Below are 24256 nucleotides of genomic sequence, written 5' to 3' on the forward strand. Positions count from 1 at the left end.
TGAGTGGGGCAGCGGTGTCGAACAGCGAGAAAATACACTCTTTGCTGTTCTGGGAAGCAGGACTTTGTACAGTCTTTGGGAATATGCAGGAGTACCCTATGTATACACTACTGCATTAGAAAGAATTCTTGACTCCCAACATTTAAGTTATCATTGCTAATTACCCAGGTCAAAAGGTGCTAACAGACTGTATTCCTAACAGTTCCCAACCAAGTGGAGAACTGGTCCTGTAATCCAGTGTTTTAGTTACTCGTGGTGCTGTTCTGGTGATACAGTCTGGTTAATAAAGATTTCATGTTTCTTAACAGGGTATGGAGTCAAACCCTAGTGCTCTTTGTTAATCTCAGAAGTGGCTGCTTATTTATTTCCATGCATGTAATTTTCCCTTATTTTTTTCTTACACACTAGCTAAGTATTTCCATTCCTTGGTGTTACCCAAAAGAAAACACAAGACTCAGGTCAAGTGCACCCTCCTGATGTAGGAGTGTGTACATGCTAGAGCTCAGATGGAAATACAGCCCTCTTGCCTATAACTGCTCATCCCCTAGAAAATCACACTGTTGGTTGATGGATATCACTAGCAATCAATGAGCAGCCTATCCAGCCAAATTTATGCTCTTGTAGAATAATGCACTGAAGGATGATCACGTTTTAAATTATTTAATAAATGCTGAATCACTAGTGATCTTCTTAAGAAGGAAGAAAGGAGTTCAAGAGAAGGGAAGGCATAAATTCTTACCAAGATTTCTTTGTACAGCCTGGTATGCCTCCCTTGCTACTCCCCCGAGCATGTCCCTCTTAGGCATGTCGTTTCTACTGGGAAGATTCCAAGGCAGAAAGCCAAAAAATCTGAAGGATCCCGTTATACTGTACTTCTGAAAACTAATCCAAATCAGTTTCAAAGTGGCCTTTGTCAGGTGTCAGAGAAACTGTAACGTTGAAAAAATTAACAAAAGAATCATCTTTATTAGTGTTTGTATCAAAAAAAGTTTCACCCTAACGTTACGGCTGGCGAGTGTTACCCAACAGGCTGTACCACCTTCCAGCAATAAATGTACATTTCTTGGCACAGCTTTGGTACAAGCCCTCACTCATCTTTTGGTTGGGTCGTGTTGGCACAACGTAGAGACAGGATGGAGACAGGACTGAGGCAGAGAGAAGGCAGGCACTGACTTCTGCTTCAGCATTGCTGCTAAACATCAGTTGGGGTCTGTATTAAGTGTATACTTTTTTAATGCAGCAACACAAAAATTAATTCATTAAACATCAGTAACTTTAAACTAAAATGAAAGCAGACACACAATATCAAGAATCTAGTATTTTAAAAAGTTTCCAACAGTCATTTTTATCCCCGAAAGTTTCTATCCCTGTCTGCATTCTTTTATGGGAGTTTCTTAATCCTTTCCTGGCCTCTCAATTAATTCCTGTGTTATTTTTGTTGTTACTACTGATATTGCTCTTCTTAATATATAGTATCTGATTTGTTTCTTGTATTTTGATAGTAGACTTTGTAAACTGAACCAACATGAGCAAACTTATTATATCTGAGACAGTGTGTCATAAATTATGAATCACATGCATCTTTTTTTTTGTTTCAGATAGTTTGCCCTTCCCCTCTGTTTTGGTCTCCTCTGGGTGTTACATGAAAGGGAAAGAGGAACGGATCTTTTTTAGCTTGAAATTCCCAGTTTGGAGGGGGAAGCTACTGGGCACACAGAGTCTAGACAGCATCACATCTGCCAGGAAAGCTCATTTAATTCAGTCAGGACACCTATTGCCATACACCTGCCACACTTAGCAAGTAAGACAAGCTGGTTTGGGTCAAATAAACTATGCAAGAAAGTATACAAGAGACAGAATTTCACACTTGCTGTCTTTGTGGCAGCAATGTCTGGCTTAGTTCCTAGAAAATGGGCAGCTCAAACCACTGTCTCCTCAATTGCATTAAAAACGAGAAGCCATGAGAAAGCTGGATCCTCTTTTTCGGCAAGAAAATCTTTGGTTATTATCAGCTTTTAGTTTTTACTGGGGAAATCATTCACCGTCCGACCAGCCTTGAGGAGCAGATGCCATGTGGAAAACACGGAATTTTGTTTTTGTTTTTGTCTCCAAGCAGTCTAACTGCTAAAGAAGCTGCAAGGAGTGTCGAAGGCTCAGGGGTCGGGGCGGGAAGAAGGCTGGGAGCCAGCCCTGCCGCCGGTGCCGGGCCGAGGGCGGCAGCCCCGCCTCGGGCAGATAACGCCGGCCGGCCCCGCATCTGCGAGCGGCGGCTCTGCCTCGGGCCTCCTTACCACCGCGGGGAGGCGGCGCCCCGCCGCCAGGCCGGGGCCTCGGCCCGGCTGAGCACAGGTGGCAGCGGAGAGGTTGGTGTGCCCTGGGGGGAAGCCGGAGGCGGCCCGGGCGTGTTCCGCTCCCGCCAGGGAAGGCAGCTCCCGGGAGCGGGAGAAGCCCTCGGGATAAGGGACGCGGCGGGGGCAGGCTGCGCCCCGGCTGCCCTCCTTCCCTCCTGCCGCCGCGTAACGCTTCGCCCGGCAGCTGAGGGGCCCGGCCGCCCGCCGCCGCCATCTTGCGGCTGATCCCTCCCACCTGCCGCCGTCCGCCGCGCAGCCCTGCGCCCCTGCCCGCCCGCAGCCCGCCCGGGCCTGGCCTCCGGCGCACGGGGCGAGGGGCGGTACGCGGCAGCGGCGCTGCGCCCGGGGCGGGGGCGCCAGGCTGGCCCCGCCGGCTGCTGAGCCGGCTGCGAGCGCTGGGCTGCCGCTGGCGGGGCGGGCCGGGGCGGGCCAGCCCTGCCCTCCCCTCCACTCTCCTCTCCTGCCGGGCCTCGCTGCCGGCGGCCTCGGCGAGGCTCTCGCCTTGTCAGGGTGCAGCTCCTCCGTAGGGACTCTTGTGCGGAGGCGCCTGCCGAAAGCTGAGCAGCGAAGCTGTCCGCTCCGTCCCCCGGGCTCCAGCTGTGTGTTCTGGGGCGGCAGCTGTCACGCAGGTCAGTGCCGTTATTTGTTGCTCTCTCGGGCGTTTCCGAGCGAAAACGCGGCGTGCTGGCAGCTGGGCGGCCGTGGAGAGGAGAGCGGCGGTGGGCAGGGAAGGGAAGGGGAAGGGGCAGCGCGGGCGTTGGTTGTGTGGTGGCTCTCTCGCCCTAAGTCACAGGATGTTTCATCCCTGTTTGGTGAGTGGGGTGAGGCGCTTCTCAAGGGATGCCGGCAATAAAATATAGTCTGTGTTTTGAAAAAATGCTTTGCCATTTGCTTCAAAAGTGCGTGTCTGTTGACAAGCCCTAAGATGAGCCTAATTGAAAGTTACGGGGAGGTGTGTTTTCTGTTTGTTTTTCTGGCTTGGTATTTTGTGCTTTTGGCAACTGCTGCTCGGCTTGGTTTTGTGTGGACACCTGTGCTGACTAATGCTGGTGTAGCTGTAAGCGTTCCCGTTGCGAGCTCTGCCAGCCGTGTGCTCGGGGCAGGCCTTGGCTTCGCCGGGTGTTCTCTGCACGTGGCTTCCCCTGCTTCTCCAGGTGCTTTCTTGTAATAACAGCGTAGGGAAAAAAAAAAACACTGAAAAAAGGAAACGTGATCTCGAAGGACACCTGCTCAGAGACATTTAAGGTCTGATATTTCTTGTCACATTTTCTGGATGTCAAGCTGGTGGTGGCCCACTTCTTCGGTTAATTGCTGTTATGATATTATCCTGTATCTGCTTTCTTAGCTCAGTAGAGAGAAAAGTAAAAAATGCAGTTAACTTGCAAGAATAGGAACTGCAATAATCACTTGTCCCGCTTCTATCATTATAACTTTCTAAAGTTGCTTCCTTTTTTACGTTCTGTATAGGCTTTTATGTGAACATGTGTATGTTACATTCTTGTCTGAGCTGAAGATGAAGTGTTAGAGCTGCCATGAATACTAACTCTTCCTGCCCCGATTCCACTTCCAGCCTCCTGAATAAAATAATGTGTCATCCTTGGAATGTTACTAAATTGCATTAAAGTAGGAAATGAGGTCACATTGTGGGATATAATTTATGAACAATGTGCACAGCCTTGCCCGTGTCACCAGAATTATCCTGAGAGTGAACATCAGCTGAAAGCTTGAGAATGAGAAAACAGAGATGATGTACATTGAGGTATTTCTTCTATTCTCTCATACTGTCTTTGACTTTCATTAAAAAAGAAGATGAAGGGGTCTTTCCTTCTGGAAAAAGAGGCAACTTTTCTGTTTTGGTACTTGGAGAGGAACTTTGATGTTGCTTAACTCACAGCTGCTGGAGAATTGAGTTTCTGGTCTGGTAAATTGTAACGCTTTACAAACACTGACAACCTATGAGAGAAGTGGGCAAGTGTCAGTGCTCCAGTTTGTTTCAAGGGAATTGTAAACTACACTTGTTTTTTGCTTTCTGTCTATTGTTCTTCATACCAGGCTTCCTCTCATGCTGGCTGCACTATCCTTCCATACGAAAGCAAGCTGACGGTCTGGCTGCAAGCAGCTACTCTTGACAGAGTTGACAGCAGATAAGGCAGCATTATTCCTAAAAGCTTTGTCTTCATTGGCTTGCAGTTCCCAACAATGCAGCTGTGGCTGAGTTTTTGAGGATTCAAATCTCAATCCTCGGTCCCTGAAGGGGCAACTACAAATCATATGTCCTATGCAGTCAAAGCTAAGTGCTTTCCTTTGGCATTGTGTTCTGTTTCCTTATTCTAGTGTCATTTGACTAGTTAATTTGTTACATCTACTGTGAGAACAGATTAGTTTCTGTGTAGAATATATAAGGTTTGGTTTTGCCTCAGATCAATGTCTTTGATTTCATTGAGAGCTGTGAATTGAAAACATTTTTGCTCATGTGAGGTGGTAGTTTGAGTTAAGCCCCGGATGTGATAAGGCTGTATGCTAAATCTACAATTAGTCATTACATAATGTCACAACAGCTGTGTAAATGCATGTATCCTGTAGAGCAAAAGGAGCCAGGAGATGTGTTCACTGTGTTAAGCAGCACGCTGTGCAAGAGCTTGCATTTCTGGAAAAAAACTCACAGCTCTGCAGTAGATAGTCTGTGTTAAATGTGAATGTTTTAGGATGTGCGCATCTCTGGAGCTGAAGAGATGATTCATGCTCAAAGCCCTCAGTGCCTGTAGCAGCTTTACTGTGATGCAGTTTCTCTCTTTGAAACTCATGTGGTTCACCAAAAATTGGGCCTGACTGACTTTACAAGGCTACAGGAATATTTGTGGCACTTTACAAAAGATGATTGTAGGCTGTGTGGTTGTATATTCATGTTCATTTTGATCTAGCGAGGAGGATAAAGAATTTAGCAAGTGCTCCTGACTGATACAGCTGGAGAGTCAGTCTTCTGCATATTTATTTAAGTCCTGAATTATAAAATGGAGACAAGGCCACTTCTATATTTTGTAGCAATTTTTATGAGGAGAAATAATAATTTTAATACAGAGGGAAGAGAGATGTTTAATTTGGACACAATGTTTGTTTAGAAGTAGGGACTTGTGTAGCTGTATTGATAGACTAGCCTGTGAAGGCTTAGTCTGTGCAAGCAAAACACCTGGATAGCTGAAACCACTTTTCAAGAGAGAAAGAAAAGATGTTATAGTGGTAAAAGTCCTTCCCACTGTGTAAATGTATGTAGACTGGTGCTTTTGTGAGTAAAAATATCAGAAAATAAATTTTGTTATTAGTATTGACACAGTGGTAAAAGATACAGCTTTGGATAGGAAGGCACAGGGGATGAGGAGTGGCAAAATTTAGGGGTAGGTACAGCCAAAATACACTTCTGCTATAGATCAACTGTTGTGTTTGGTTGAAAGAGCTTCATATTTGTCTTTATTGCTGAAAAAATACCTCAGCAGAGCAGGGAATAGGTTGAACGTGTTCATTGCTGGGAGTCTTACCTCTGTGCAGTGCTGCAACCTTGAAGAATTTTAGGTGGGGCTGTGCCAAAAACCTGCTTTTCACCTTGCAGCTGGTGTAGAATGTGGCTGGCTTCTTTCAAGAACTTGATATTGGAAATCTGCCTCTTATCTTCTTCTGGATATTTTGCAAATCCCAATCACTTCCTTAAGTTTTACTAGTAGGAGAAATGGTTTGTTGACTGCTTTATTTATTGTAAGTTTTTTCCATTGTTCTACAGTAGATGATGCTTTGAGCTTCTGGTCCAAATACATCTAGGCGAATGTATTATCTGTAACATAAGAAAAATACAACCTTTAAAATAAGCCCTACTTGGAGACTCATTTTCCTTGGGAGAAGAGGTGGCCAAGGCTACTAGACAGATTTGGGTGATGCAGCTGCTCGGTCCAGATAAATTACACCTGCATTGTAGGACTGCGTACTAAAAGCCTTGGGCATAAATAAAAGTCACGAGTCAAGGAGTTCATGCTACGTATGAGTAAGTGTATGCTGGGTGCCGGGGTGTGAAACAGAGCATACAAGATCTCACCTTTGCTCTGAGTTGCTGCACTTGTTTCTTTACCTGTCTGTTATGAGTTCTCTGCTCCCTGAGGACAGGTGATGGCGAGGCTGGGAAGACTCTTAAACCAGTCGTTAATTCGCTGAGATCTAGCCGTTGTGCTGTACAAAGCGCTGGTTTGGGAATTGGGAACCTCAGCTTTGCCTCTGATATGTTAAATAGCTTACAGCAAATCAGTCCGCTTTTGCCTTAGTTTCTGTCTCTACGAAATGGGGTGAATTATCTTGACTTCCTTTCCAGAGTACTTTAGGATTTAGTCATATCATATTATTTTAAGAGAGTTAGCTGATGGACTGCACGTGTTTCAGAGCTGTATCACCAAACCCATAAGTGTTTCTGGCAAGACCTTGCTTTTGACCCCTGAATAGTGGTGTTTGACGCCCTCTCTTCACCAGATTGGCAGACTTTACACGGCTCATCGCGAAACCTGCTGTGTTATAGTCAGCCCTTTCAAAGGGTATCACTGTTAACAAGCGAAGATCAGGAGTCAAAAGACTTATCTGTTGTACATAAATACTTAATTTAATGCATACTTAAATTGCACTAAAGAATTGTATGTAGGAATATGGATAAGTGTGATGAATTGGATTGTTGGCCACTGTCACGTGTGGATCCCTTTCTAACTGGAAAGCGTATCATTAGCATATGGTACTGAATCATTGGGAGAGGTCGAAGTCGCACAAAGCAAGGTACAAGCGTGAAGGGCGATATGATGATTTGATCTGTAAATCTTTGTCAAAGGTAGAGAGGGCCTTGCCAAATGTTTTTGTGCCGGGGTGAAGAAGCTACAATTCTTGGTCAAACTTATCTTCCTTACCTGATGCTTGTGTTCTTGTAAGGGCTGTTCTGTTTGTTATTCTATGATAGATTAAGAGGGCGTAAGTTGCAAAGACTGTAAAAGAATATGAAAGCAAGGGAGTTTTGATGTGTGGAGAATGAGTCTGTAGAAGGATGTACAAAAAAATAACTGATACTGATAGACTGTGGAGATTTTCCTTACAACAGAGTTATAGATGAAGTTGAGTTCAGTAAGTTTGCATTTCTCCCAAATTGGAGGATTCTGTAACCTTTGTTACTCACCTCTAGCAAAACAGGTACACGGCACAGAGTAACTAAGGGAGCATCTTTTTGGGAGAACAGGAGGAGAACAGTTCCAGGCTTATTGGACTTGAATTGACAGCAGGATATTCACAAAAGAGATCCTGGAGACAGGCTGAAATGATAGTTTTAACAGAAGAAGGTAGCTCTGGATTAGAAAGAGATCCAAGATTCATCTATTTATAATTTAATAAGTGCTTATAAAAATACACAGGCAGAGGATGTATGGAGACCAAAGAGGAACAAGGAAGGAGGGCTGTCAGCACCCACAGAAATTTAGGAGGATCCTCCCATGTAAATGTTACAGGAACGAGTAGAGATGGGAGGAGAATTAGGAGGAGCTGTAATTACGAAAGGCATGAGAAGGGCAAAAATTAAGAGGATGATTGTGATAAAGGTGTATGATGTTCATGAAGGATGAAAATGGAATGTGAGTTCTGAGAGCTTAAGAAGATTTTGGCTGCTCAGGATTTTGGCAAGAGCTGTTTCAGGGACAGAGCTTGGATTAAATAGGATCTAAAGATGGAGGTGAAGGAGGAATCCCGACCATGCGTAAAGCTGAGCGCATGGAAGCAGAGGTGAACAGCAGTAGTGAAAGGGAGGTCAAGGATGGGATTTTAATATTGGGAGTTTAATGTGTATTTTTATGTGAGGGAAAAAGAACCAAATAGGACATGGTTTAGGGAGGACCTGAGATAAGATGTCCTGAGGCAAACAAAAGGAGTTAGAGAAAAAAACCTAACAATTTGGTAGTTGAATATGAGAGAATTGTAGTTGGGAATTGACAGTGCTCTGAGGAGGTAAGAAAGGTTGCAAGCTGCTAATGAGTATGTAGAGTCTTGTGCTTTTCTGTTAACTGGGCTTGTAATGGTAGTCCAGGAAAGCAAGGAGCATACACTGACAATTTAGCAATTACTGTTTTCTGAAACAATGACTGGAAAGTGCTGAAGGGCTGTAATTTATTCTAAGTGATGTTTAGATCCTGGAATAATAACAAAAAAAAATTCCTTCTTATATCTTCTTTCCTTCCAGCAGATTTTTTGCTTTCTGAATGCCTAATCTACATTTAGTTTTAATATTTCCATCTTACCCTCAAATTTCTTTGGGAATTTTTAGCCTCTATCAATTGTCTTGTTGATATGTGTGGAATTCTGAGAAGAATATGTGTAAAGATGATGTGTGTATGGAATGATTTTTTCAGCATTCTTCTTTCTCAGAGTTGTTGCTCTGTACCTACTTACCAGTTGTCTCGTTATTTATCTGTAATGCGTTTGTAAGCGTGAACTCTTCTGGCAGCAAGCCTGAGACCATAAGTATTCATGCACACAGTTTTGGAAGTTAATAAATAACTATTGTTTCTTTCACAGATGAGATTATTTCAAGCTTTTTTGTTGGAAGAAGTGGTCAAAGGAAATGGATAACTATGCAGACTTCAATATAGAGAACCTCTCATCTTCAGCTAATATGTCTGTTTCTTTGCCTGGACAAGTTGGACTCAACACCACCAGCGGTGCTCCTTCTATGTCAATAAGCAGACTTTTTCCAGCTCTGTTAGAATGCTTTGGAATAATTCTTTGTGGCTACATAGCTGGAAGAGCCAACATTATCACGACAACTCAGGCCAAAGGACTGGGAAATTTTGTGTCCCGTTTTGCACTCCCAGCTCTACTATTCAAAAACATGGTGGTACTTAACTTTTCTAATGTGAACTGGTCCTTCCTGTACAGTATATTAGTTGCCAAAGCTGCTGTGTTTTTCTTAGTCTGCATTTTAACATTGTTGGTAGCCAGTCCTGAGAATAGATTTAGCAAAGCAGGTTTGTTCCCTATTTTTGCTACACAGAGCAATGACTTTGCACTGGGATATCCAATAGGTAAGTAGTTATGCTTTATTCTTTCTTCTTTAAAACTATTTTTCAGTGTTCTGGAAAAGTTTACTTTTATTTTTCCATAATTTGAAATTGACTTTTGAACTGAAGTTGTGAGCTATCTAAAGCCATTTCTCAAGTCATGTTTTTCTTGACCTCAGACCATGTAAAGGAAGAAAACTGTCAGCTGGTATGAATGAGACAGAATTCAAAACAATCCAACTACTATTGTTTATGTGATCTTGTCATGTTAAAGTAAATCAGATGAAGAAAAAAAGTATTTAAAATACAATTTCAGAATTGGTATAAATTACCTTACATTTACTACGGGTTAAGACTGCACTTACAGGAAAATTGCCAGAGTTTCCCTCAAGACCAAAATTTCTTGCTTTGCAAAGTATGAGCCTGTACCTGTGGCCTCTGAAATAGCTATAGTGGGTTTTTTACTAATTTGGCATTCCCTCTTGGTTTAGCTCAGAGAAAACATCTAGCCACAATGTTGGTGCCTACTTGTTGTGGACTGTGTGTGACAAACTTTAAATCTGTTCAGAAGAAACTTACAAATTTTGCACTACTTAACATAATTTATGTAGCAAATCATGTTTTATCGCTTAATCTTTATTCTATTGTGGCCAGTAGACATGCATTAGGATATAGTCTTGGAAGAAGTCTGTCTTTTAAAAGCAAGATTGCTGGGTGTTTTGTGGTAACTTGCATTTGTGTATCTCAAATCAGGGTTTTATGTGACTGTGGTGCCATTCTTGGGATGTGTAACTAACCACTAGTCCAGCTGAGCTAAAAACCAAAACAAACAAAAACCAAAGAGGCATTCAGAGTATAACTTGTGTAGTTATAGATCTTGAGATCACTCTTATCATCCAGGCAACGTTAAGAACAAAGAAAAGAAAGCAAGTTTGTTCTAGCAAAGCAAAATGCAGGATATTTGATTACTGAATTGAAAATGCAGTTAAAAAAATAGAAGCTTAAACATGCAGTTCCAGGTTATGCATAACAACAAGTAGCGCTCCATATTTTAGATCACCTGAGGAGCTGGCGGTTTTATTCTCCCTATGCCAGGCCAGCGTGCTCAGGACAGTCTTGAATCTTTCTTACTCTCTTCAAATTTGCTGGATATGTATAAAACACAGACAAATGCAATTGCAAATTTTTCTTTCCTGGATGAAAAATACCTTGTTTCCCTCAGTTGCGTCTCCTGATATTTATTCCTCTTGAGAGAAATCCGAAGTGTATCACCAATAAGGCTGTGAGGATTAAGTCTTTGTTTCTTGGTACTGGATTACAATGCCAATCACGGTTTCTCTCCTTGTTTATTTTGAGGTTGTCTGAACATGTTTCCACTGTATCCTTCTAGTTCAAACATTCTTTCTACCTTAAATGACTTGCTTGAAGAAAAATGCAATCTAACAATAATTTCGTGATTTATAAAATGTTATTCATGTTTCTTCTATGTACAGTCTTGCCAAATTCACAACATTTAGTTCATGAAGAGCTATACTGGAATACTTAATGCAACAGTAACACTGTAGGCACTTGAGGGTTGTCAATTTCGTAGAGCTGTTTGTTTCCTTTCCTGTCCTTTCCATTCTCCCATCCCAAACTTTCACCAGTGTTTAGTTCATGTGATCAGGTGTGCAAACTTTTTACTGGTAGTTGCTTCTCTGAAGTGTTTGCAGGACTAGGCAACAAAGAATGCCTTGCTTACATTTTTATGTATGATGAGAGGTAGTGTTTTGAGCAAAACCCAGTCTTTTAATGGAAATATATTTTTAAAGGCCGCTTCAGTTGGAATGTGTAAAGGAAAAAAAACCACAACAGTATTGACAAGTCTGTGTATTGTAATAACACTATTTAAAAAGGCACTTTGAACTCTGAAATAGATAAGTAATGTCCTGAGTTTTTATTCCATGTATTTTTTTTCTTTTAATAACCACTATGCTCGACAGCAAAAAATAGCAAAGATTTGCACATAGGAAAATTAAAATACAGATTAAATTTTCTGAGATCACCACTCTGTTTTTCTCTAACCACTGTTATGACAGTTCTACACTACAAACTGATGTTGGTTCAGAGTGAAAAGCAACTGGTGCAGCGTTTGGCTAGCAGACTCCCCCAATATAGATAGAATTACTAGAATAGAAAGCTTTGTCTGTTGGTTTGTGGTTTTTTTTTTATTACTAGGTGAGATGATATAGCCCCGACAGAACAGCTTCATCTGCTCTTTAGTGCTGTATTGTTAAAGCACAGGTGTAGCAGAAGTGTATGGATGATGGCTCAGTTACCATGACTTTAGTGGTGCTAACTGTATTAAGCATGAACATAGTATGTGATTTATATGATATTTTGAGCAGCTGGGGTATAGAAAATTTTTTTTTTTTTTAAAAAAAAGTATTTAAATATCTTTAATTTCTTTTTTTTTTGTTATGATCAGCAAGCAGGCACCTTGATTTAAATAAAAAGAAATTTTTTAATCAGAGATAGTTGTGGATTATTTCACTGTCTTATTCAAGACTGTCTCAATCAAGACTGATTTCTTGTGGGTTTTTTTCCCCTCTGGCTCAGCAATCTACATTGGTTCTACTTTATGCTACCCAGGAAAATGCATTGTGACTTCATACATCAGTTAAATTACTTTTACTTATAGAATTTAATATATTGTATTAAAGATACAGTTTCATTTTGCCATAAAATAATGATTTATTACATTTTTCACTCAGACATTATTTACATTTACATGTGATTGAAATGGGTGTTCTGTGTGAAGCAGCATAAAAGCATTGCCCTAAGCTTTAGGGTTTTAGAATGTTGACTTGCATAAAAAGTATCCAGCATGTTTAAAGTGGTTTTACTTATCAGAATGTATTTAGTGACTAAAACTGGCTTTTTTAATGCAGTAACTAACTACAAACTTGATAGTTCTGTTCAGCAATTTATTCTGGATTTTAGAACAGGTAGCTCTTGTATATGCACTTCAATCATGGCTTGTAAGAAGAAAAGCACCTTTAGTGCTTTTTCTTATATATTGGAAATCAACTAATTGAGAATGTCAGTTTATTCAATCTAAAGAGGAGGGTGTCTGTAGTAAATGCCGATTTAGCGCTTAGTAGATCCTGTCATTCCAGGTACTTAACTAATATGAAGGTAAAAATCTTTTGGATTTCGAAATACATGGTCATGAGGGAAAACTTTTTCAGAAAAATAACAGATTTAGTGTACAGGGAAATGGAAATATCTACAACAGGTAATTGCTGCTTAGTGATCTTAAACTGTATTTAGTACTTTAAGAGTGCTAAGTTACCCCATGGAAAGGTCTAATAGGTGTATTTATGCAATGGTGGTTCCTTTTTTTCAGTATTCTTTGTAGTACAAATATAATTTCACTTGCATATTAAGATGCTTCTGCCTGGGGAAGAATGTGTTTCTTTCTGACTTGGATAGGAAAAACTAAAACGAAAGGCATGCTTTGCATATTTCTGAAAATTATTGGAAATAATAGTGTTATAAGGCAGGTTAAGATAAATGTTACCATTCCAAAGAAATCTGGAAAATTAACATGGCATTCTTACATAAATAAACACTGGATTGTTAACCAGAAAACCAGCAGTTTTGGTAGATTTAATTCATCATTTAATACATATATAGGAAATACAACAGCATAGACCTAGGAGTTTTAAAATAAAGTGATTTCAACTGAACTCTTTGTTTATACGCATTTAAAATGCAAACCTGAAGCAGTGATGGCAATTTAAACATTATTTTACTGCTTTTGTGAGGAAGTGCTTCATATGCGTAATTTCTCCTTTTCCATTTTTCAATATGAAGTCATGAAATTGTGAAAGAGAGACCAGAAATATCTGCATTCTGCAGGATTCAAGACCTGACAGCTTTACAAGTGCCCTTAGTGTACGGTATTACAATGAAAAGAAAATAAAATCCTACTTTAAAAATGTTGAGTTTGGTTTTTTAAATTCACCCTAGGATAGAATCTTGTATGTATTTCCAGAGTCTTTTCATGATTTTTGAAGTGCTGTTAGCACAAACTAGAAATAAGCAGCAGTTCACCCTTGGCTCACAAGTATGTAGTAACAATGAGAACAAACGCTCGTGCTTTAAGGTTCCTTGAGGGACCAGACTGCGGTGATAACTCTTGTCCTGAGTAGTACCAGAAAATGAACTAATAATTATGTGCTAATTATTTGGTTGTTGCTTTGCTGCGTTGTGTGGAACCAGTGTAGAAAGATTACACCTGACTTACCCACTGAAAACTGGTTAAATTCCAGAGATGTGAGACTCCCCTAAGATGAGAAGCAACTTGTGTCCTGCAAAGGTGCACGTAATTCTCCATGACTCTTGTGTTTTTAGGGAGGAAAAGCAATTCAACAAAAGCCTAATTTTTTTTTTCGACGTTTGTGATGACTCAAAGGACATGTGAGAGCGTTATATCTTTTTTTCCTGTAAATGTTGAATATTCATAGAATCGTTAAATACTGTTGAATATTCATAGAATCGTTAAATACTGTTGGATAATTAATCTTTGACCTTTAATGTGTTCATTAGACAACTGTGGCCCAATGGTGATTGGGCGTACTTCTCTTACTACATTTTCTTATATCGATTGTAAATGCAGTTACCTCTGAAGGATGATGAAATAGTTTTTCTCTTGTTTTCAGGCAACAAAACTTAATTTCAATATTAATGATTTTTTGTACTGAATCATTATCACTCATCACTTTTCATTTCCTGTCTTCTAGTTGAAGCTTTATATCAGACCACTTACCCAGAATATCTCCAGTACATTTACCTAGTGGCTCCAATATCTCTTATGATGCTAAACCCTCTTGGGTTTATCTTCTGTGAAATCCAGAAGTGGAGGGATAATCGCACTGTGTCACAGAGCAAAATCAAAATAGTGGGCCTAGCACTCCTTCGAGTTTTGCAGAACCCAATTGTATTCATGGTCTTCATAGGAATTGCCTCAAACTTTATTCTTGGCCAGAAAATTCCCGAATACCTTGAAAACTTCCTTGATGGACTGGGCAGTTCATTTTCTGGCTCCGCACTTTTTTACCTTGGACTAACTATGGTGGGACAAACAAAAAAACTGACAAAGGGTATGTTTGTTGCACTGATCCTTCTCATCACAGCTAAACTGTAAGTTCAATTTATGTACTTCTGTCATTTTGTTCTCTAGATGTTTTAACCTCTGAATATGCTGGTCAGATGGCTTTTCTCTCAAAGTCATTATAGTGATAGTATGTTTCACTTGCAGTGTTTGGGTGAGTGCTTTCCAAACTCTGATAGTACACAACTGTTAAATATTAAAAGAAATTTTGCACACCACAAACCTGCTGTCAGGCTTGGCAGAGAAAAAAAAATCGAGGTGCTGTGGCTTCATGCGCTGCCCACAGGCCACCTGTTTTTATTTGGGTGTATGGGGAATTACTAAATTAAATTAAAATTTACTATTTAAATAGTTAGACAAGAGTGAGTTTAAATATTATTTAATTCGTGTTTGTGTTTTGTTTGGATTAAACAATACATCTCTGAATTAGTTGGTTTTGGTTGCTTTGTCTGTAAATGTTTGAAACTACTATTTTAGAATAGCTTAGAAATTATCTTTAATTGTTATTAAACTGTCTGACTTTAAAGTATGAATAAATTACAATTTGTATTTAGAACTTATGCCATTATTATGTTCCCTTGAATATATTTCAGTTACCGGTAAACTAAATGTTTTTTTTGCTACAGAGCTACAATTAACATAGTAGAGCGATTGTTTGGTGGTTAAATTTATGCTGTAAAATTTGCAGATACATTTGGATATCAGTATAACTAACTAGCAGACTTAAAGACCTGGTTTGTAAACCAGCTCAATGACAAATTTTGTAAGAATGTGATAAAAATGTTTTTTAATATTACCACTTTGCTTTACTGATGAGTTTATGTAACTAGCCTGTGTAAGGCTTGCACAGCGAGTCTGCACGAGGTCTGGAGTGTTGCTAAAGGCGAATAGAATAGCCTTGATGCAGGGTTTTTTGCTGGCCAAAACTTTCAGAATGGGGTAGTTAATCTTGAGCCCTTGTATTTCAGACAGGTTACATAAAGGTGGTCTAACTTTCAAAGCTGCTGACTGCTTATAGCTATTATTACTTTAACAATTGAAAAATGAGAGAGTTTTTGAATATGTTTTACCTTTCTAAATCTGAGGTTTATACAAAGAACGTGTCTGATACCTGCTTATATCCCAGAGATTGTTGCCATTTTTTACCTTTTTTTTTGCATGTGAGTTTTTTTGGTTTAACTTGTGATACAAAATTTTTAAGCAGCTGGTAGAATGTCATGGTAAAAGTAAAGGCAATCACCCAAAGTGATGTCAGTGTTTTGCTCTTCATGAATAGTATTCAAACAAGCCTTAAATTTTCTTTTGGTTCATTTTATGCGTAAAGTACAGTCTATTGCTATAGAGTTGAGTAATATTTTTGTAATTATGTTTTTCTTTTTCTTTTCAGACTTATGATGCCATTTCTGTGTAGAGAAATGGTGGAACTCTTGGACAAGAGTGACAGCGTAGTCAACCACACCAGTTTATCAAACTATGCATTTCTTTATGGAGTTTTTCCTGCAGCACCTGGTGTCGCAATATTTGCAAGTCAATTTAACATGGAAGTAGGAATTGTATGTAGTTAGCTTTTCCCAAATATATACTAACTTTGAGCTTAACTTTGTTGATGAAATAGTTAAATAAATAAATAGGCTTCATGAATTTGCTTTTCTGTAGTATAGACTCCTTAGATATACTTGTTTTCCCTAGATCTCAAATATAAATTATACTTCAGATTCTTAATTAAGCAAAGTACCCTCTCCTGATGTCTCGAGTGTCTTGATAGTACACGTTCATAAATGAGTCCTCCTCATACTTTTCTTATTTATGACTCTAGTAGGAAGAACAAGGATAACTTTATATTTGAAGAACTTGTATCTTTGTTGTGAGATTGTTGGTTTTGTTTTGTTTTCCAAAGACCTTATCTTTGAGTTACTGTTTTTGTAGGAAAAAACAAAAATTATATTACTGAATTAGTAAGAACAGGGCAAACTTAATACTAAAAACTTATGGAAGAACTTGTGCTTTAACTGATTCTGTTATGTTGCCCTTCAGTTAAATCTTGCAATAGAAATGCATTGAACTTTTTTTTTTAATATAGTAGAGGTTATCAATTATCTTTTCAACTTAAGATACAAATTTTATAACTCTTTCCTTTCTTCTGCTGCAAGTGACATTAAAACATTTCTGTTGACTTCCACTATTTTTAATATTATCTGGTTTTGGTTTGTTTGTTTAGGTTTTTTTTAAGAAAAGCAGAAAAAAAAAAGACACTGAAAGTAAACCTTAAAAGAGAGAATTTTGTGCCCGACAAACTGAGGAAATCTCTTTAAAACAGATATCTGTAGTATGAGTAAAAACTCACACTTCAATCACTCTGCAAATTTTAGAGAGCAGAAGGACAATGAGAAGCCAAAATTGAAATCACTTAAATGTAAATGTATGTGGTTTCTTCTCATGCATTGGTGCATGTTAGTATTTGCGTAACTATACGTTTGCTTGTTTATTTGCGGTGTGAATCTTTGCATCCAAAAGTAAATCGAGACATTATAAATCCACCCCTAGACTGTAGTCGTTATTATATTTGACACCCATGAAAAAGCTCTGTAGGAATTTGCAGTAGGGAACTCTATATTCCTACTATTTCAGAAGCTTGTTAAAATTTTAAGTTTAACTGTATGTATAAAATGGATACTTTCTGGCTCGAATTCTAAATAATTTGTTGTAGAAACAACTCAGTGATTTGTTAAAGGTCTATATATGTTTAAGTCAAAGGTACAATTTTGCCAGTGGTTGTATTCCTGAAAGTAGATTATTTAGCTTGAGATCTGATTAACTCTGTTTTTGTTTCTGTTTGACTCTTTTTGCAGATTACCTCAGGTATGGTGATAAGCACTTTTGTGTCTGCACCTATTATGTATGTTTCTGCATGGCTGTTGACCATTCCATCTATGGACCCCAACCCTCTGGCATCTGCACTCCAGAATGTTAGCTTTGACATAAGCATTGTCAGCCTCGTTTCTCTGGTAGGTGTTACCAAAGTGAAATACAAATACACACTGTCATGTCAGAGTAGTGTTAGTACATACGCAGAAAACTGAGTCATGGAAAGATGAGACTCGCATTTCATCATTGTATCCTGTTGCAGAAGGATGAGGAAGATGATAAAAATCTTCTTGATTTAGCAATGGGCCAGCTGGAAAGCTGCACTGTAGAGGAAGATGAGTAAGTGAATTAGAGCACTGGTGAAGGGCTTGAGTTTGGGATTTGGCTGCCTGATACATGAAATGTGTGTATGGATGAGCTGTCAGCTACTTGCCCATAGTCCCTCTTTGTTTTTTAAAAAATATTGGAGTTGGGGGGGGAATAACAATACTAGCTTACCTCACAGGGAATAATTGCATCAAACTATGTAAGGTGCTTGGATATCACAATGATGAAGGCTATATGAAAACTTCAGCTCCAGAAACATCAGTGAATATTTATTTAGTGAAGCATTAATGAATATTAGCGAAAATGTTTAACTTGGAAGTTTTAATTTTGCTTTATCAAATTCCTTCCCTGGAAGTTCTGGGTGCCTAGTTCTTAAAAAGGGAGTTGATATCCCAGAAGTCCAATGTCAATTGTGTTTTGGCTTTATAGGCGCTACAGAGAGTGTGTTTCTTTTGTTTGCTTTTTTAAAATAACAACATCCATGTTGGAGGAAGTTGGAATTTTCTTAAGTTGGTGTCTCACTGAAGTCCTGTTGTCTTGAAGCTGTGCTTCAAGGGGAGCCACAAGTGAACGCTGCCTCTTGCTGTCACAAATAATCTTGGGAGATTCAGTAAGGATGGGGGGGTGGGGGAGCGGGGAGCAGGGCAGAGCTGTTTAAAGTCTGCATTGCCAGGCTGTTCTGTGGTTGCTTATGCCCTGAGGAATAACCAGGCTTCTGTGCACCAGAGGCAAGCCTTTGGTACTCCCTGGAAATATTTCACCATCATGAAAACACAAAGATGCATTGCTTTTTCTGGACTTATTTTCTGAGGCATAGGGACTGGCAGGAGATTGTGTGGAGCTGACTACAGTAGTCATGTTGCTAAGAAACTCGTCAAGATTTGTTGTGTATTTAATTTCACCATAGTCTGCCAGAATACTCATCTTGTTCTTCTGGTTTTTGTTTTAGTCTTAAATTCCATTTTATCTTATGTGTTCCAGATCTGGTCTCTTATCGTTGTTGTTCTCAGTAAGAAATACAAACAGCTTCCTCATATGATTACAACAAATCTACTTGTTGCTCAGGTCAGTAGTGAGAAGAATGATGTCAGGGTGGTTTTTAAGTCTTATTTTTAACATTTTACAAGGTTGGTTGCTATATAGTTATATCTTTGTAGTCATCTAAGAAGGGCAGGGGAATCTAATATGTGACTTGTCTAAACAATTTCCGTGCCTTAAAACACACTCTTAAGAAAATGAGAGTTGATGCTGGTAGTACAGTTCTCAAGCAGAGCTATTAGCAATCAGAGCAGAGAATGGCTTCTGAAATATGTTTTTAGCACTGTAAGTTATTGCCTAATAGTGTTGAGTGCACTTCCATGTCTATTTATGCCAATTTGAAGCCAGCAATGCCAGGATCAGGAGCAGTGTGTGTTTGACTCGAAGGTGACCGGATTCGAGGAGCTAAATAGAAAATCTTCATCCTTGTTTAGCTCCCTGAAGTGGATTGCTGAGGGATCAGACAGGTGCCAGTGCTGATGCAAGGGAGGGATGTGTAAATGCATGGCTGGTGGCTAGGGAAGGGCAAAGCTAAATAGCTCTGGATTAATTTTAACTAATTTAAACTGAGAGAAAACTATAGAGTACATGTTCCTTCTCCCTTGAAGTCAACTGTTCAACTACTGCTAAATTCAGTGAGAGCAGCCTGTGCTTGTAATACATCAGTGCAGTAGTGTTTTCTGAAGTGTTCTATGCTTTTAAAACAAAAAAAAAAGTGTGTGTGGGGAAGAGATAGTAAACTCTCTGAAGTCTGATCATGGAGTCACATTTGAAAAAAGTCATGTTTGAGTGTTGCAGGTGCTTCTTGTCTGTAACAGCAAAGTTAGGTTTTGTTTCTTAAATTTTGAACAATTGTATTACTGTTTCCGTAAAGTTTCAGCCTATTTTTTCATATTCCTTCACTACTAAAAGTGTCATATATGAGGTATCTCTAGGTGAAAACTTGTGTAATTCTTGGCTGAACAAACATCCATTGACCTCAGCTTCATGTCCAAATCATTTTAGAGAAATAGTTTGTCCTTAGCAAAAGCTTTACATTTTACTTATGATAGGACATACAAAGATTAAGATTATATATTTTTTTCCTGACTTGTCTTACTCCCAGTTTATCTGAGTTATATATTTTCTGTCAAAAAATCCCACCCTGAGAACAGGATACCCTAGTCAGTGACATAAGCATGATGCTGAGCTTAGCTGCTGCACTGCTGTGAGGACTATCCAATTCATACACTCCAGTCAGTCTGGGGGTGGAGTCTGGAAGTTTGTTGTAGCAATATTACACTGTGTTCAGTTTTCTTGTCATCCTGCTTTTGCAATTCAAATGACGGCATCTTACCTCTCTTTCCAGTTTATTGCTTGCATTGGAATGGTGGCATGGAATTTCATTGTTAAAGAGAAAGACGTCACCATGCAGATCCTAGTATTTATATTCCTCTACAGCTCACTTTATAGCACGTATCTGTGGACAGGTATGATTTTCTAGGCAGAACCTAGGTACTGCAATAAAAGCTTGATGTACTGAAATAATTTGATTATGTTCTGCAGAGTAATCGTTCCTTTCACTTGTGTGTGATCTTACAGATGTGCACGCTTGTGAGCTGTGCCAAGCTGCAGCACCAGCAGCACTGCTGCTGCTGTTGGAAGCTCATACCTAGAGCAAGTTTTGTTTGTCTTTGCTAGATGCAGCAGCCTTGCTAGTGTGTAACAAAAGACAGGAAGATGCTCTCAAGGCAGAAATAATTATAGAGTGAATGTGGTGGGTTGCCCTTCAGCGAGTGAAAAGCTTATTGCCAGTTTTTAATTATTGTAGAATTTAAGATTTTAAATTATTCAGCATTAAGAAGATTTAAAAACCTTGTGCCTCAGAAAAGTAGGAAATATAGAACGAAGGAAAATATGAAAGTAGCATTTCTTTCTCTTGGTGATTGCAATTTCTAAAAACAATGTGTGTGTTCTGCAGGTGTAGATGATTAATGAAGGGATTACTTAAAGTAGGCAAGAGTTGAAAGATACATCAAGAAACTTGGAGAACCTTACATGTATGATAAAAAAAAAAAAAAAAGAGAGAGGCTTTGGGTATTCAGGAGACTTTATATACTGTTCTTGAGTCCAGAAGTTTAAGGGTTTAATTCCTGTGGTTTTGTGGAGTAAGTTGTGTTTAGCTTAGCTGAGACAGGCAGCTAATGATAGGTGTAGCCTAAAATAAATACTAGCTTTGCTTCTGCATGGGAAATGTTGCTGAGCTGCTGAGTTGTGAATAGAATAGGTATTCCCAGAAGATACTCTCATATATAATTATATAGGTAAAAATATGTGAAACTTTTTTGTGAAATTTATCTTTGACTTTATAAAGGACTAGTCAGTTTTTAAAGAAGTGTCATAACAGAATGCAATGTTATTGTCAGTCTAGATCAACTGCTGTTGATACCTTAATAAATCAGTTACTTGTGTCTTAAGTGTTCTTGTGATATCTTTTAAACACTTGTGAACCCTCATAAGCATTTATAAGTGTGTATTTAATATAAAGTGTTCTGGAATTTCATCAATGGTTCCTTACTAATAGTGATTTTGTAAGATAATAGGTGTTTCTATTTTACTTTCTCAAAATACAACTAGAAAAATAATTTTGGACTATTTAAAGGTCTGAGAAGGGTATCTGAGCTATAGGGCAGGTCACATCATAGACTGTTTAGAGTCTATAATTATCAGTTCCCTTTTTAATAATAAATAATGTGTTTCTTTTGTGTTGGTTTTTTTTGTAGGTTTTCTATCTTTCTCTTTGTTTCTGTTGAGGAAGAGAGAAACAGTAAAGATTCCCATTGGGTTTATTATCATAGCTGGATGGGGGTAAGTTAATTCAAACGTTTTGCTGTAGAATTAGTGGGATATGCTAAATATGTTACTTTGTTCATATTTTACTTTCAGAGTCCCAACACTCCTGGTGGGAATCTTACTAATTGTTGGTGAACATAACACATCTAGTATTGACTCTGCCTTTTTCTATGGAAAACATCAGGTAAGAACATGTTCTGTCCTCATTGCTTCAGACTTCTGCCATGTCCAATACATTATTGAGAAGTTGTGTTCTCTGTTTGCTGCTTTTGTAAGTAGCTTTCAGTTGAAGTCTAGGCTACTGTAACAACAGTATCATTATAGAATGCCTATAAATTGATACAAAAATATAATTCTGTAATGAATCATTGGGAAAACTTGTTTGAACAAGGACCTTCACCTTTAGGCAACTGTGACTTAAGAAAAAGAGGGAGTAGGTTTCCTAAAAGGAAAGCTTATGAATGGTAACGAATTGCAGAGCCCTTTTCCTTGTGACTAATTTGTAGTCTTGCTTGATAATTATCTAAAATTGTTACTATCCAATAGCTAATTAATGGCTTCTGGTCTGTAATAGATAGGATCTACATTACCTGTGTAGCACTAACTGCTTGCACTGTGGGAGACTTCTCTGCACAGTCATGGGTTGAAAGTCCCTGAGCCTGAACTACTGTTTTTACCAATAAATAGTTCCTCTTATCAGAGGATGTAAAGTGCACTAGCATAGATATTTGTCATGTTTTCCCTCTGTCTTTCTTATGGATAGAGAGGCTGTGAGTCTCTGGGGATTATTCATGTGGGGCTTTCACAAGTATTAAGTAGCCTCAGAGTGGACTCTGGGTATCGATGACAGATGATTAGAAGGAAAGGTTAATTAATAGGATGCTCCCCATTGGTGAAAGCATGGAAATTAGAGCTGTGTCAGAGAGTGACAAAAGCACATTCCTCTTTGGAATTAAAAGGTACCTGAACAGAACTTAAGCTGGAGCACTAATGATCCGGAGGAGGAGGAGGGGATGTTTTTGGATTGCATGGGAAATAGAGGTCCTCACTTAAAAAATAAAAAAAAAGTGCTGAGTTTCTCAGGCAAGGAAAATTAATTAGCCTCATGATTGCGCTTTCAGTGCTACAAGATGCAAGAGCAGTAAGTATAGAAAACTGTCTATTCAGATGCATTTGTTAGTATATTTAGGAAAGTACAGATGTCAGAAAGATGGATATATGCAACTATTTTCCTTTATTTTGTATTTAGGTGTATTTTTTTTTTTTTGCTTTCTTAACAGATAATTACCACAGCAGTGATCCTGTTCATCAGTATCTTGATGTCAGGTATCTCACTTATGTGCATGAACAGAAATAGGCAAGAGTCAAGCTATGAGGTACTGAACCCATATTCACCGCGTAGCCAAGTGGAGGAGGTTGAAGTGGAAGGGAGTGAGGGGAATCGAGTTTCAGCCACTGTGGCTCAGACTTCTGCAGGATCTTCTGCACAGCCTTCTCCAGGATCTTCTGCACAGCCATCTGCAGAAAGAGGTAGCGAAAGCAGATTTCTAAAAGAATAAATTACTCAGGATACAATAAAATAATGTTCCAAATTTAATTCTGACCTAGGAAGGACAGTTGTTGACACCTTCAGGTATGCACTAAGAGAGAAGAAAATCCAAATATTAACTGCCCAAGGATTTAGGTTTACATTTCTAAGGAAAGTTTGATGGTTATCACTGTAAGGGTGAGGGAAGCGGACAGGAGAAAAAGCATGTGTATGGTTTTTATGTAAGTATTGGTATCTTGATAAGGATGTAATAAATGCCGTCCACTAGGCATCTTAGATTGTTTACCCACTAAACCATCTCTCTGAGAATGAATTATGTGCCCGTAGCATTGCTACTCAATATGTTTCTAATCCTCCTTGTTTGTATGTTGCCTTTTTGATCACTTCCCATATGCTTTTCCTCTAGTTAAAAGTACTTGTGTTGCTTCCATGGTGGTAGTGCTATGTTAAATATTTCTATATATTAGTAGTGTAACCCATTTACCCTCTCAGCAAATTGGAATAATCAAGTCTGCGTTCTCCTTTTGGATTATTTTTGAGCATAATAGTTAAAGCTGTATAGAATATGTTATTATACTTGGAAAATATAGTAGTGAAGAAAGCTAACTATCCTGTTACTGTATACACTTAATAGGCTGCTGTTCTTGTCAAACAACAAATGGTGAATTGTCCTGTGCTAGAGAGAGCAAAGCAGTGTCGAATGCTGTTGAAAGCAAGGTTCCTCCAATTGAGACAGGTAAAGCAGTAGTGTCTCCTTGTTTTAATACTACAAACTCTTCTACAACATCTATGTGTGTTGTTCTCACAAAGAAACTGTTTGGGCTCTTGTTCTCTCAACTCTACCTGAATAACTTACATTTCCTATTAAATTGAGGTATTAGGCCATATTTTAGGTCTTTGTTCTCTTCTGCCTGGTAGTTATTAGTAGTCTTTCAGTGCTCAAGATGGACAGTTGTTTTGGTTGTTTTTTTTTTTACCACCAAGCTATCTTAACACGTCCTGAGCATTTAGACTTCACCTGTCTATCATTGCCTCATTTAGATGTTGGGAAGTTGAATGTATAACCCTGCTCTACCTC

The 24256-nt window shown here is 38.9% G+C and overlaps 1 protein-coding gene across 2 annotated transcripts in view; it reads left to right on the forward strand.

Annotated features, from left to right (window-relative positions):
• The first annotated feature begins 2339 nt into the window (after positions 1–2339).
• The window catches only part of GPR155 (G protein-coupled receptor 155), a 31184-nt gene continuing 9267 nt past the window's right edge, over positions 2340–24256 (forward strand). Inside the window, exons 1-11 of one of the 2 annotated variants that reach the window (XM_086615521.1) lie at positions 2340–2363; positions 8928–9433; positions 14197–14596; positions 15955–16120; positions 17417–17572; positions 18741–18824; positions 20146–20266; positions 21560–21644; positions 21723–21813; positions 22910–23159; positions 23813–23914. In XM_086615521.1, the coding sequence (XP_086471647.1) occupies positions 8974–9433; positions 14197–14596; positions 15955–16120; positions 17417–17572; positions 18741–18824; positions 20146–20266; positions 21560–21644; positions 21723–21813; positions 22910–23159; positions 23813–23914 (1915 nt within the window). In that variant the 5' untranslated portion in view covers positions 2340–2363; positions 8928–8973. Of the gene's footprint in view, positions 2364–2812; positions 2981–8927; positions 9434–14196; positions 14597–15954; positions 16121–17416; positions 17573–18740; positions 18825–20145; positions 20267–21559; positions 21645–21722; positions 21814–22909; positions 23160–23812; positions 23915–24256 lie in introns of those variants that run through there. The other variant, XM_086615519.1, reaches the window with a different exon arrangement.

Source organism: Tauraco erythrolophus, chromosome 8 (assembly GCF_009769465.1).
Source record: "Tauraco erythrolophus isolate bTauEry1 chromosome 8, bTauEry1.pri, whole genome shotgun sequence".
NCBI classification, from domain to species: Eukaryota; Metazoa; Chordata; class Aves; order Musophagiformes; family Musophagidae; genus Tauraco; species Tauraco erythrolophus.